Source organism: Octopus bimaculoides, chromosome 10, assembly GCF_001194135.2.
Source record: "Octopus bimaculoides isolate UCB-OBI-ISO-001 chromosome 10, ASM119413v2, whole genome shotgun sequence".
NCBI lineage: Eukaryota > Metazoa > Mollusca > Cephalopoda > Octopoda > Octopodidae > Octopus > Octopus bimaculoides.
In genome coordinates this window covers 93,250,561-93,264,940 of record NC_068990.1, presented here as the reverse complement: position 1 = coordinate 93,264,940, position 14,380 = coordinate 93,250,561, and the positions used below count along the sequence as shown (strand labels likewise).

Here is a 14,380-nt window from a genome sequence, read left to right as displayed (position 1 = left end):
TATATATATATATATGTATGTATATATGTATGTATATATACCTATATATATGTAGATAATGCACGCTTTCATGTACATGTATACACACACATAATGCATGTGTTGATGATGTGTGTGTATGCATGCATGTGAGTATGTGTTTACAGATAGATATAGACATAGATATAGATAGCTAAAGAGACAGGCATACATATATGTATATGTGTATGTATATGCTTGTGTGTACATGTGCAAAAAAAACACATTTAAAACACAGACAAGTGTGTTGTGTGTATACACACACACACACACACACACACACACTCACACACTCATAGACATTGTTTGAAATGAACAAAAGAATAATTGACTCAGTAAGTAGTGTGGTGTGTGATGTCATTATGTTTATTCCGTTCTGCCATTTGCCAACATCTGAGTTTCATGTTTACACCTGCCTACAAAGTGAGTAATTGCAAAACTTAAGTAATGGTATACGTCTTAGCTATACACATACCTTTAAATACACATGCATTCACACACACACACATGCATATATATATATCTTTATACACACACACACACACACACACACACACACATATATATATATATATATATATATATATATATATATGTATACATACACATATATATATTATGATAATAATAATAATAATAATAATAATAATAATAATAGTAATCCTTGGATGGAATTTATAGATATTTTAATGCATCACTATGCACGTTTCTACTAATCACGTGTTTCTTAAGATCATAGTCGGTATCTATAAACGAACTTAAAGGATATATATCATCATCATCATCATCATCATCATTCAACGCCCATTGCCCATGCTGGCATGGGTTGGACGGTTTGACTGGGGCTGGCCAGCTGGAGGGCTGCACCAGACTCCAGTTCTGATTTGGCAGGGTTTTCTATGGCTGGATGCCTTTCCCAACACCAAGCACTCTGAGAGTGTAAAGGGTGCTTTTACATGCCACCGGCACAGGTGCCATTTGCAGGGAGAGAGATTCAAAGGTATTGGAAGATGCTATTGTTAATGGCTGCCTCCATTAACTTTGAACATGTTTTTTCACAGAAGATTTCAGCAAATGATGCTGCTTGTATGAATGTGTCATTTGAGAAGAAATCTTCCATAATGTCAAGACAAGGAGGCACAACCAGATACACACACACGCACACACACTTTCTCTGTGTTAAATTTTCTTACTCACACATTATATATTTCCTAAGTTATAAACGATTGTTAATATATATCTTTATATTTAAATATGCCGAATGAGAATGGTGTATTTCACGCAATAGTTTAAATGTTATACATGTACATAATTTGAATGCATATACATCATTTAGATGTTATATGTGTGAATAGATTAAATATTATACATACATATGTAATATATATATATGTATAGTGAGATCAATATATATATATATAGAGAGAGAGAGAGAGAGAGTAAAAGAGTAATACAGAGAGAGTTAACTTAAGAGGTGCAAGGTAAGTGCACATGTGAGGCAAAGAGCTAATATGCATGCACATGCACACACACACACACACGTGTGCACACATACACACACATGGAAAAAAAGACAGAAAGGGGAAGAGAGGGAGTAAATGGCTGAGTAGTTATGGGCAGAGTTTTACAAATGAAAAATTTGTTTCATTTTATTTTAAGACAATATGTTTCTTTTTGAAATTAATATTCATTCCACCATTTTGCATACGAACCAAGAAATTTGGTAAAAATTAAATTATAACTATTGTATGTCTGCCATATTTCCTGGTGTTATTCATGGTGGCAAAAGTATTTCTTCCAAAGTTATCCATTACAAGACCAGTAACACTCTTGTATCCGAAGGCGGTGAGCTGGCAGAAATGTTAGCACGCCGAGTGAAATGCTTGGCAGTATTTTGCCAGTCTTTACATTCGGGGTTCAAATTCCGCCGAGGTCGACTTTGCCTTTCATTCTTTTGGGGTCAATAAATTAAGTACCATTTGTGTACTGGGGTTGATCTAATTGACTGGCCCCCCCTCCCCCAAAATTTGGAGGAGGGGTGCCAGTAGAAAAGTAACACTTTTGTATGGCATATATTTTACATGTTTAAATAGTATATATGCTACATGTGTATAGAGTGGTATATTTTATATATGTATGCAGTTTAGGGGTTATGTATGCAGAACCTTCTCTCACACTTTAATCTCCCAATACTTGGTATAAAGCCATCTCTTGGCCCTCTCAAATACTGCGCCCCACTGCCCGAGTTTTCCTTTTACTTTTTCCTCTTCTTTTCCTGTTTTGCAAGTTACTTGGCATCCTCACATGTACAAGTGGATTGAAAACAGCACCCAGTACACATTATGCAGTGGTTGGCATTAAGAAGGGCATCCAGCCATAGAAATCATACTTAAGCAGACATTGGAGCTCACCACAGCCCCACAGCTAGCCGGAGCCTGTCAAAGCATCCAACCCATGACAGCATGTAAAATGGATGTTAAATGAGAACGTTGATGGATTAGATGCTATGCATGTGCATAAACTTTAAATAACATCTGTATGTAGAATTTACATTGCCATCTTGTATATAAAATGTTCATTGAGAATGAAGTCGTGTCCTCTCAATAATGCAACCACTTTAACTCAAGCAGTGATTTCGTTAAATACTTCTACGTATTTACTCATCACACAGACTGTTTATCTTTCCAATGATAACATCATTTCAAAGTGGTCATTAGATGCAGGAGAGGTCTTGTAATAGCCAGGAACTCATTCAGACAAACCCAGATCATTTCAGTGAATTATTAAGCCTGAAGAAACAAAAACCCTTACTGTAGTCACTTGTGTGGCTTTCTGTTCGTATCTCTCAGTTCTCGTGATTTGTTATACGCATGCATATGTATACATACACACACACACACACACACACACACACACACATATACATGGATTATTATTATTAGTAGTATTATTATTATGGTGGGGGCAAAACTGGCAGAACTCTCAGCACATTGAATGCTATGCCCTCTGCATTCTGAGTTCAAATGCTGCCAGAATCAACTTTACCATTTATTCTTTCCAGGTTGATAAAAGAAAATACTGGTCAAGTACTCTGTCCTTAAAAAACTGATGGTTTTGTGTTAAAATTTGAAATAATTATTCACCACTACCACCACCACCATCATCATCATCATCATCATCATTGTTTAACATCCGTTTTCCATGCTGGCATGGGTTGGACAGTTTGACTGAGGGCTGGAGAGCCAGGAGGCTGCACCAGGTTTCAATCTGATCAGGCAGAGTTTCTACAGCTGGATGCCTTTCCTAACGCCAACCACTCCGAGAGTGTAATGGCTGCTTTTTACGTGCCACCAGCATGGGAGCCAGTCAGGCAGACCTGGCATCAACCACGTTCAGAAGATGCATTTTATGTGCCACCAGAACAGGAGCCAGTCAGGGGGCTCTTGCCATACCTATTATTTTGGTTTTACTCCACTCAACAGGTCTTCTCAAATCAATAATAATAGTAATCACCATAGCCATGGCACCAAAAAATGCCAACGGTTTTATTGATTATTTACATTATTTACATTTGACAGAAATTTGTCCTCATCTTGTTTGTTGTTAACACAACGTTTCGGCTGATCTACCCTCCAGCCTTCATCAGGTGTCTTGGGGAAATTTCGAACCTGGGTTCTCATTTCCAGATTCATTTTATTAATGATAGAAAATGGCAAAACAATGAGAGAAACCATAAATAAATATCAGCAATTGAGTAAATATATGTACAAACAGAGAACGGAAGAACTTGAAGAATCAGATACATATGTCTTGGTTGAAAATATTGTCCACATCTACAAACTCTGATTTGCATAAATACACTGTGTGGACTGCAGTCTTCCAGGCTTGCATGGCTCCGACTGGTTTTGAATGCAATTCCTGTTGCCAAACGTAACCCTATTTTCAAGTAACATCTCACCAAACACAATACATGATGTGTGCCGTTTCCTCTCTCTGCCCTTTCTGTTCCTACCCCCAACAACCTCTGCTACCTTAATCCTTTAGCAGTTAAACCAGCCATATCCAACCAAAATATTCTGTTTGTTTCATGCCAAATACAGACTTTCCTGCCTATCTCATAATGTCATACTAAAAGTAAACAACCCCACAATCGAAGTCTCAAAGCCAAAAGATAAAAACATGATTAATTCAAAACAAAAGTCAATAAAGAAGAAGCTTCACATTTGACAGAATAATGTGAATGCTGAAAGGTGAACCTAAACAACTTCGCCCACACATTCAGATGAAGTCTGCTGGCCAATGTGGCTCTCTAGACTCACTTCCCCATCCACGTTCCTCATCTTTCAGAATGCAAGATGGACTTCCACAGTAATCCTCTTAGACCAAAGGACCATACAAATGCCATGCATCTTGTTACTGGCAACGTCAACCAACAAAAACGTTTCACTGAAGAACTTCTCACAGAACATTTTTTTAAATGGTTGGACTGATGGCTTTTTGGAGTTGACTAGGTTAAGGGCTTAAATTTACCTGTGTTCTCTGCATCGCGCACAGGAATAGGTGTCTTTCATTGAAACTTAGTGTCATGTGACAGCGTCTATATAGAAATATGAAACGCATTTTGTGTTGTATTAATTTAGTTTTCCGAGACGGTTGCAAGGCCATAAAACTGTGTATCTTTGCACATTAACATAATTTGCATATTTGCTGCATTGTGAACGTTCTAAGATAGAGTTGCATGTATTGGGTTGAAAAATAACCATTCCTGCCAACAACAGGGTTCTATTTTCATGAATGTGACAAAAACAGTCATTTGAGAAAGATAAATTAATTGATTGCAAGAAGAAACGGTAAAATAAGGAGAAAAAAAGAAAAAAAACAACAACAACCAAAAAAAAAGAAAAGCAAATCAAAAGTAGGCAGGGAAGCTGTAACAGCTCGTTAGGTGGGAAGCAATAAGAATGGCCGTTGATGTCTGTATAATTGAATAGCATAACCATAGCAGTCACAGCTGTTGTACTACAAAGCCAGAGTTTCAGGTGCGTATATAAGTGTATATATACATGTGTGTCCGTGTGTCCATGAGTATGTGTGTTTGATTGAAGCCTGCTTCTACATATATATTTCTACTTGCACACACACACACACACACACACACACACACACACGAACTTACATACATACGCACACACATACATACGTACGTACGTACACATACATACATGCATACATACATACACACACATACATACACACATACGTACATACATACACACATGCATACATGCATACATACATACATATACACATACGTATGTACACATACAGACATACACACATACATACATACATTACATACACAAACACATACATACATACATACGTATACATACACACACATCCATCTATGTGTGTGCAGTTAGATTAGTCGTGCTGATTTGCAGGGAAAGCTTTCCAGTGCAAACAATGTGTTGTCAGTGGACAATATGTTGTGGAAATGTAAGTGTTTCAGGCAGATGACTAGGTCAGTGAAAGGGCAAATAGATGGACACAGAAAGATACAAAAGGTGTCATTATTATCCTATGGTCAACTCACAGCTGGAAGGAGAAAAGATTAAAAGAATAACAACAACAACAATGATAACAAGAACTTAATAATAAACAGAAAAAGCCAATAATAGTCACAGATTTGTTGGTAATCCAAATGGGAAAAATTTGAATGTCACTTTTGTGTGTGAGAATCACATTCTGAAGAACTGGACTGAAGACAATGGCTTTTATTTATTTATTCATTTTTTTCTAAATTAGAAGAACTAATCATAGTTAATCTAAATATGAAGTCTGTAGACTGCTATACTTGCTTTCTTTTCCTGAAATTATGTATAAATTATAATTATACTTGTCTGGCTATACAAAGACTGGAATGTCTGTGGAAATGGTAAACCATGCAGCTTAGTTTCTAATTGTCTCCATACTCTGGGTTTCAATCCTGCTTAATTTGACAACAGTTTTTTTTTTCTCATTCTTCTTAGGTCAATAGAATAATTGAATTCTCTGAGAGTCAGCCTAAAGTAATGCTGTTGCTTAGACCCAACCCTGACCCAATAAACTTACAAATGAAGACATTCCAGCCGTAACCATTCCGTCTCTTCCTTCAGACCCAGTCTATCTAGAACTACATTATCCTATAGTTCATCCCATTTTTTAAAGTCTGTGATTTGAAGGGCATTTGGCTGCTGTCAGGCCATGTCATGTCATAGAAGTTCTCTCATTATTTTTTATTTGCTGTATTCAAAAGAATGGACAGTGATTCTGGTCTTTGCAGATTTGAGGAACAGAAGAATAGAAATAGTAGCAGTAGAAAAGACAGAGACATAAGATGGTACATCCGTGGGCTAGAGGCTGGAGCATCCCTATCAGTGATTTTATGTTGGTCAGTCAAATGGCTTTTCTCTGGATATGGTCCAGGTTGACTGTGCGTGTAAAGCTGGACCAACCCAAAAGTGGGATCCGTACTGTCATTGATGTTAGTCAAAAGAGAGCATTGGCATAAAATTAAAGTTTATTTTTGTCCCTGCTACAGTTAGAGAAATGACTGAAGACCTCACAATCTCATTTTCTCACTTGTGTATTTTAGGTGTTGTAGTTTTAGAATTTGTTTTATAGCACAGTGGAGGAAAGGTAGCTAGTTTTGAGACTGTTCAAAAGAAGGGAGAGACCTGGCCCAAATGCTAGAAACAAAGTGTAGTTCATGAGAGGCATCCAAGGGTCTGGTGGTGATGCTAAACCAGTTCTGCCACTCAATAACAAGAAAGGTTCCTCCAAAAGGTTTCCATCTACTAAATTCCATTTACAATGCATTGGTTTGCAGTAGTTTGTGATGGAAGACATCAACCCAGATGCTGTACAGTGTGGGGGGGGGGGGGCTGAGCACAAAAACAATTGGTTAAGAAACATAGTCATTAACTATGGAGTTGAAAATCAATATTTCTGTATAAGAAGTAAGTTCAACAGGAAAAGAGAGCTTCGAATGTTGGGCCTCACAGAGGCAATGACAAAAGACCGGAACCTCTGGAGGTATGCTGTGACTGAGAAGACCCGACAAATAAAGTGAGTCCACAACTGTAACCTACACCAGTGTCATGTAACCAGCCCACTCAAAAAGTACCTTGGACTGTAGGGCGACATGCTGTGCTTGAGGAGACCTATTGAGTCAAGTACATCAACATCAAAATCAAAATCAAATCAAATGGAAATTGTAGTTGTGACCCCCGTGCCAGTAGCACATAAAAAGCACCATCCGAACATGGTTGATGCCAGTGCCGCCTTGACTGGCTTCCGTGCTGGTGGCACGTAAAAAGCACCACTACGTAAAAAGCTGGTCGATGCCAGCTCCTCTGACCCCTGTGCCAATGGCACGTAAAAAGCACCCACTACACTCTCTGAGTGGTTGGTGTTAGGAAGTGCATCCAGCTGTAGAAATACTGCCAGATCAGATTGAGGCCTGGTGCAGCCTCCTGGCTTTCCAGACCCCAGTTTAACTGCCAGCATGGAAAACAGACGTTAAACGATGATTATGTTATTAGTGGAAATCCTTGTTCACTAATAATGTCCTTAAGAAAATTACCACTACGAAGACATCCCTCATTTTTAGCTCTACCACCCGTAAGAAAGAAAATTTGCTTCTACGATGAGATTAAGCAGAGTGAAAGCAGTCATTGTGGGATCTCATTAATGGCATCATTTTAAGGTGTGTCAAAGAAAGAATTTAATAAATAGTTGTGAGGTACATGGTATAATGTAGTTATTTGTGTGTCCTGATCTCGATAAAGAGTCAGGGTGCATGGCTTGTGTAGGCAATCCATATCTAGAATCACTGGCATGATTAATGTTCTTGAACAATTAGAAGCAGATAACTGATGGCTACAGCCCCCATTCACCCCTCATTTACCAGAAAATTAGAGTCTAACGTAATGACTCGTCTTTCCTTCATGGAATTTGATGATTGTTATAAAGAAGAAGAAAGAAAGAAAGACTAACCTGCAAACTTGCTCAGAGTCCAGTATTTTACTCTGGCGTTGGTCAATGATCACAATATCGTAATGACACTCTCTGTAACACTCAATAGCAGCTTCAGCAGATCGCACCACAAATAAATCATATTTCAGCCGATTGGCAGCCATTTGAAAAGCATCACATTGTGAGTCTTCCTTTGGGAATACAAGCAGCACCTACAAAGAGTAAATCGTAGAAACGAATTTGTAATAAGACTGGTATTAAATCAAGAGACACCAATAATATGCTGGTTGTTTTATTGATGATGCATTATCATGTTTGGAAAGACAAGCAGTTATCTACAAACAGTGATGAATGGACAGCATTTGTAATAAAACTCACCATTGTCATCATCACTGTTATTTTAATGTCCACTTTTTCATACCCACATGGGTCAGATGGAATTCTTTGAAGCATGTTTTCTTTGATAGGATCCTCTTCTTGTTGCCAACTCGCACTGATTTCTCAGCAAAGTAATATTGTCCAGACATGTTTTTTTTTTTTTTACAGAAGACTGAAGACGAATGAAATCACTTGTGTGAGGGTGATGCTCATTCAGAACCATCACATGATGTCAGGAGAAGGACACACACACACACACACACACACACACACACACACACACAATCGCACACACACACACAATCGCACACACAGACACACACATATGGGTGTGTCTTGCAAATTACATGGCAATGTCCCTAGTGTTGGTAGCAAAAACAAAAAGTACCCAGTCCATTTTGTAAAGTGGTTGGTATTAGAAACCAACGGCAGCAGCAGCAGCGGTGGCGGCGGCGGTGGTGAAACTGATTCTGCAGTAAATCAAATGCCCATAATTAACTTTTCAACAAAACACCTACTCAAAGATTATCTACCAAAAGTTTAATGGTGTTCTCTGAATGAAAGGGAATAGGATTGAAGAATACTTTCTGATTTTCTCTTTTATTTCAGTCAAGGATTGTGTTGAAAGGATTATTGGATAACAAAAGATGGAATGGTAGATCCTATGTGAACGTTTTGGCTTTAGTAAATTTCATCAACTTTACACCGTTTGTTTGGCATTAGACACATTTGACAGCTCCGTGATGTTTTGGTAATTCTGCTGATAAATGGCTGCAAACTGTTGGTGATTTTATTACGGATAAATATTCCATAATGTCATCATGTATGATGATTTATGTCTGCTGGACTTTTTGAATTTATATTGGCATCATTTGTATAATTATTGTGACTAATTATGTACTTGTGGCTTTTACAGTTTCATCTTTCATCAGAAAATTACAGAAAATTACTGATATGACATGAAAAGATTGTCTTTGATTTGGTCAATAGTACATTCCATTGTAGATGATTTGGAGAGAAACTTTTCACTGGCGCCAACAGTTTGGTTTATCCATTAAAGGACAAAGACTTGTTCCAGAAGGTAAGTTTTATTGGATATTCTGTACAAATCTGACTGAAATGTCCCATCCCTTTACGTAAGTATTTTGTATCTCTCTCCAAGAATCCTCCAAATGTTGCAGAGAGATATGAATGAAGGAACAAATATATAAACTTCTCTGAATACCTCATCAGTCACATTACTGTGTATTCACATCATCATTGTTGTTTAACGTCTGCTTTCCATGCTGGTATGGGTTGGACGTCTTGACAGGAACTGGTAAGGCTACAGGCCACACCAGGGTCTACAGTCGGATGCCCTTCCTAATGCCAACGACTTTATTGAGTGCATAGGGTGCTTTTTATGCTATGATCAGTGCTTTTTACATGGCATCAGCACCCACACCAATGCTTTTTATGTGGTTTTAGAATCTCCATTCTGCGGTGGTGGGCAGGTCTTCTTGAGAACAACAATACACCACATTACTTTTAGGCTAACCCTTGTATTTGCATATTACTCTGTAATGATGATTATTACTGAATTATGTATGAAGATTTTGGGGGCTGAATTGGGCTACAAAGCAAACAGCATATTATTGTGTTATATAGTACAATGTAATAGTAATTACTATGTTAGACATAGTACCATGGTATATAATGATAGAATGTTATATGTACTATGTGATATCATATAATAGTATCACAATATACATCGAGTGTCTGTTACAATCATGCTTATTACTGGTCAGTATTGGAGCCAGTGGTCGGTGTTGGGGTCAGTAGTTAGCATGGGGTAGGGGAGTCAGTGGTCAGTATCATCATCATCATCTCAAAACCACCACCACTATCATCATTTATATTGAATAGAAATGAAAAGTGGTCAGTGGTGACTTTTAAATACTTCAGCTTTTCCAAACTATTATCATTTAAATGCTAAAGAGTACCATTTAAATGCTAAAGAGTACAATGCTAAGAGTACCATAAGTAAGTCCCAATATAAGTTATAGTAAATTTCTAGTTTGGATCAATTTATAGTTTGGCTAAACAAGCTGTAGACATTGGACAAGTTGACCAGATATATTTTATTCCACCTCAGTCTAGCATGGAATGTCCATAGCTGGGAGGCAGCTGACCCTGTAAAATTATATACTTTTTGCTCATTTCTTCTTAAAATAACATAGAATTGTTTTTGGACAGGCCTGATACGTTTCCAGTTGGTAAAAGTTTTCATGAGAATATTTCATTAATATTCCTTATGTTTGGAATGGATTTAACATCAGAATTATTTTTCGTACATTTATCCCAAGGCAATCTTTCCTGTGGATGGTTTTTATGTATTGTTTTAACAACAACTTCATGTGTAATAAAAAGGTAGGACAGTTACGGATCCTCTCTTGTAAAATATGTCATCGTTGACATCTTCAATCTCATCTTGGGAGACAGAAAGGGCTAAGGTATTTGCTGTCTCATTTGTTTAGCATGTATTTAATAGCTATCTCTTGCTCTTGGAATATAAATACATAATCCCCAAAGTGATGTAACAATCATAAGCCTGAGAGAGAAAGAGAGAGAAAGAGAGAGAGAGAGAGAGAGAGAGAGAGAGAGAGAGAGAGAGAGAGAATACTTCCTCTTAATATCTTCATTATTCTTAAGTTTCCAGCAAACAGCCATGTATAAAACATTTTATAGAAAATGTCACCAGGAACTGAATCATTTGTCAAGGCATTTGCTTCCCGTTTCCTAAGATGTTACTCTTCTCACTTCTAAGCATTTAGTTAATATATTTCAGAGATGTGCTTGTCTAGAAAGTGATTTGATCTGAGATCATGTGTTAAAACGAAAATAATTACATCATCGGTGACACATATTATTATCCTTTTATCAAAACTACACAAAAAAGCTGTTAACTTCACACTTAAATATTTATATTTGGTGTCCAAATTTTCATTGCAGCTTCAACCTGGTCAACTGATGCAGTTTTGCAGCATCTAGTCTGAGGTAAAGTCAGCATAGAGAGGTTTCAGGGTTAGGAATAATTTTTTTCTGCATCAAAAAAGGTCAGGTGCTCTTTGAAATATAATTATTCATCAGACTGCTATGATAGTGATGATATAACAGTAAAGGTAATAACACATTTGTTTATCGGATGCTGTACTAGTCATCATATATGCAACAACACTGCATGTAATCCATCTGGATGGATCTTTCATTATTTCTGAGATAGAATCTTTTAATATTATTATTTCTGTGGAAGATTCCAGTTGCCGTTAAGATCTGAAGGGTTTTAATATGAATGGAACAGGTTTCCTCTATTGTCCAGTTAAGTATCTGAAATGTTTGCAGAGGCAGCAGTACTAAAAGAGCATTCTGAGATATTATCTTATTGTAAGAAAAGAACTCTGGTTGTAACATTTTTGAAAGTCATCAACATTGCCATTTTACAACCATTTTCCATGCTTGGATGGGAATATCAAAAACCAATATCCTAAGCCATATTTTGGAGATCATAAAGAGAATGTTGATGATGTCAAGGTCTTTTATTTAAAAGGCAGTTTCCCCACCCTAACAAAATACCTATAATGATTGTTTCTTTAAGCCAAATCCACCCCTCACCCCACTCAATTTACATCAGCTGGAAATATTAAATCCAGATGTTTCTCAGCAATGGCAGAGATCTAATCTACATCTTAAAATCATCTACAAAGGAATTATGGCTTACATTAGTGTCTCTTTCTTCTGCAGACCCTAGATTCTTACTACTAAATCATAAGAGAAATAATAGTGGATTTGGTCCCTGTTCTCCTGCTTCCTGACTTCATGGTTGCTCATCCTTTGTGTAATACTTAGGCAGAATCAGCATGACACAGATTTTGACAAAGCTGTAATTTAGAATTGCAGTCACAATTCATCTAACGAGCTTCTATACAATTTCTGTCTACTTAATTTCATTTACATAGTATGGGTCAACCAAAGGCTTGAGAAAATGACCCCTATGCAAGATGTCATACATCTGGGATCACATGGTTGTTAAGTAAACTTCTTAACCATTCAACCATCCTGCATTTACTGTTTGTAAAGTGGGGGCGCAATGGCCAAGTGGTGAGGGCAGCAGACTCATGGTCGTAGGATCACGGTTTTGATTCCCAGACCAGGCGTTGTGAGTGTTTATTGAGCAAAAACACCCAAAGCTCCACAAGGCTCCAGCAGGAGGTGGTGATGGCAAACCCTGCTGTACTCTTTCACCACAACTTTCTCTCACTCTTACTTCCTGTTCCTTATCCCACTGTGTCACGTTGAATATCCCCGAGAACTACGTTAAGGGTACATGTGTCTGTGGAGTGCTCAGCCACTTGCACGTTAATTTCACAAGCAGGTTGTTCCATTGATCGGATCAACTGGAAACATTGTCATCATAAATGACAGAGTGCCATAACTGTTTGTAATGTTTATGTCAACAAGAAGCTTGTAGTTTTTTGCTAAGTCAATATTTTCATTCTTGGATATGAGATTCGTCCATTGCATAGCAAAAATTGGCAGAATTATTAAAGTATTGAATAGAATGCCTTGTGATACTGAATCCTCCTGAGTTCAATTGCAACTGAGGCTAGTTTTGCCTTTCAACTTTTCAGGGTCAATTTGGGGCAGTAGATTGGTAGAACTGTAAGAAAACCAGATTCCTTGCAGTGTTTGTTCCTGCTCTTTGTAATCTGATTTCAAATCCTGCTCAGCCTACTCAGGAGGTAGTCATAATTGATCATCTACTTCAGCACTATCGTCCGGCCCTTTGGGTGACTTTAGTGAACCAGACACTGTTGAGAACATTCAGACTGAACCAGGTCTGGTTTTATGATAAATTCCTCCCAGCTGCTTTTATGGTTCTGTAAAGGGTCCATAGGTTCTACCTTCTTTCCTGATTAAAAGACTAAAAAAAGTAAAGGAAAAAAGAAATGATTTAAATATTGTCAGCTTGGTGCGTTTGTTTAGCCTTCCATAGAACTTGTAAACAGAAACACAAATGAAATTCTTCAGAATGTTAATAACCTGAACCAGTCTCCAGCTGTTGGGTAGCCATCTCACACCTTCCCATCATGCAACTCTGCCACAGCTTCCAGTCTTAAATGAATGGATGTAAATATTTTCTTTCCATAGTTCTCTTTATTCACTCTATACAACAATTAATGCTGATTCATTGTGATTCATAATTGATATTTAATCATATTTAATTAATATCTATCATTATCTGCCTACTTTTTGGCCAAGATTTAATCCAACTTCAATGGAGAAACACAAAAGACTTAGAATGACCTTCAAATTTAAATGAATGAGATACTTTTTTTTATATATTTACCTAACAATATGCTTATATACATACATACACACACACACACACACACACACACACACACATATATATATATATATATATATATATATATATGCTTTGAGAAAGAGAGAAACAGAGAGAGAGAAGGAGGAGAGATAATTACATTTACAAACATGAATCTAGCAATTATATATTAATGCAGTCACGAATGTATATATTCTAAGTTATACACATAGAGGTATATCATCACCATCACCATCATCATCATCACCATCATGACCATCATCATCATCACCATCGTCGTCGTCGTCATCGTCGTCGTCATCATCATCATCCTCATCTCCTTCACCAGTAACTCTTAAGTCCAGTTTGTTATCATGCATAAAGAAAGCAGAAGCTTGTCTGCCTTTTGTGTGTTAACTAGGAAGGTTTGGTGTGAAGGGGAGGAGAGGAGAGAGAGAGAGAGAAAGGGAGGGAGAGAGAAAGGGAGAGAGAGAGAGAAAGGGAGGGAGAGAGAGAAAGGGAGAGAGAGAGAAAGGGAGAGAGGCTGATCTACCCTGAAATACTAAACACTGAAGGTATGTGTGTGTGTGTGTGTGTGTG

General features: G+C 37.4%; 1 protein-coding gene and 1 long non-coding RNA gene across 2 annotated transcripts in view; one reads left to right on the top strand and one right to left on the bottom strand.

Annotated features, from left to right (window-relative positions):
* The window catches only part of LOC106876564 (high affinity cAMP-specific and IBMX-insensitive 3',5'-cyclic phosphodiesterase 8B), a 288,850-nt gene that overhangs the window by 83,062 nt on the left and 191,408 nt on the right, over positions 1-14,380 (bottom strand). The window contains exon 3 of the mRNA XM_014925160.2: positions 8,059-8,249. Coding sequence (XP_014780646.1) covers positions 8,059-8,249 — 191 coding nt within the window. The remainder of the gene's footprint in view (positions 1-8,058; positions 8,250-14,380) is intronic.
* Positions 4,746-14,380, top strand: part of LOC128248938 (uncharacterized) — a 20,128-nt gene continuing 10,493 nt past the window's right edge. The window contains exons 1-2 of the long non-coding RNA XR_008265097.1: positions 4,746-5,057; positions 9,332-9,496. This is a non-coding gene — a long non-coding RNA (uncharacterized LOC128248938). The remainder of the gene's footprint in view (positions 5,058-9,331; positions 9,497-14,380) is intronic.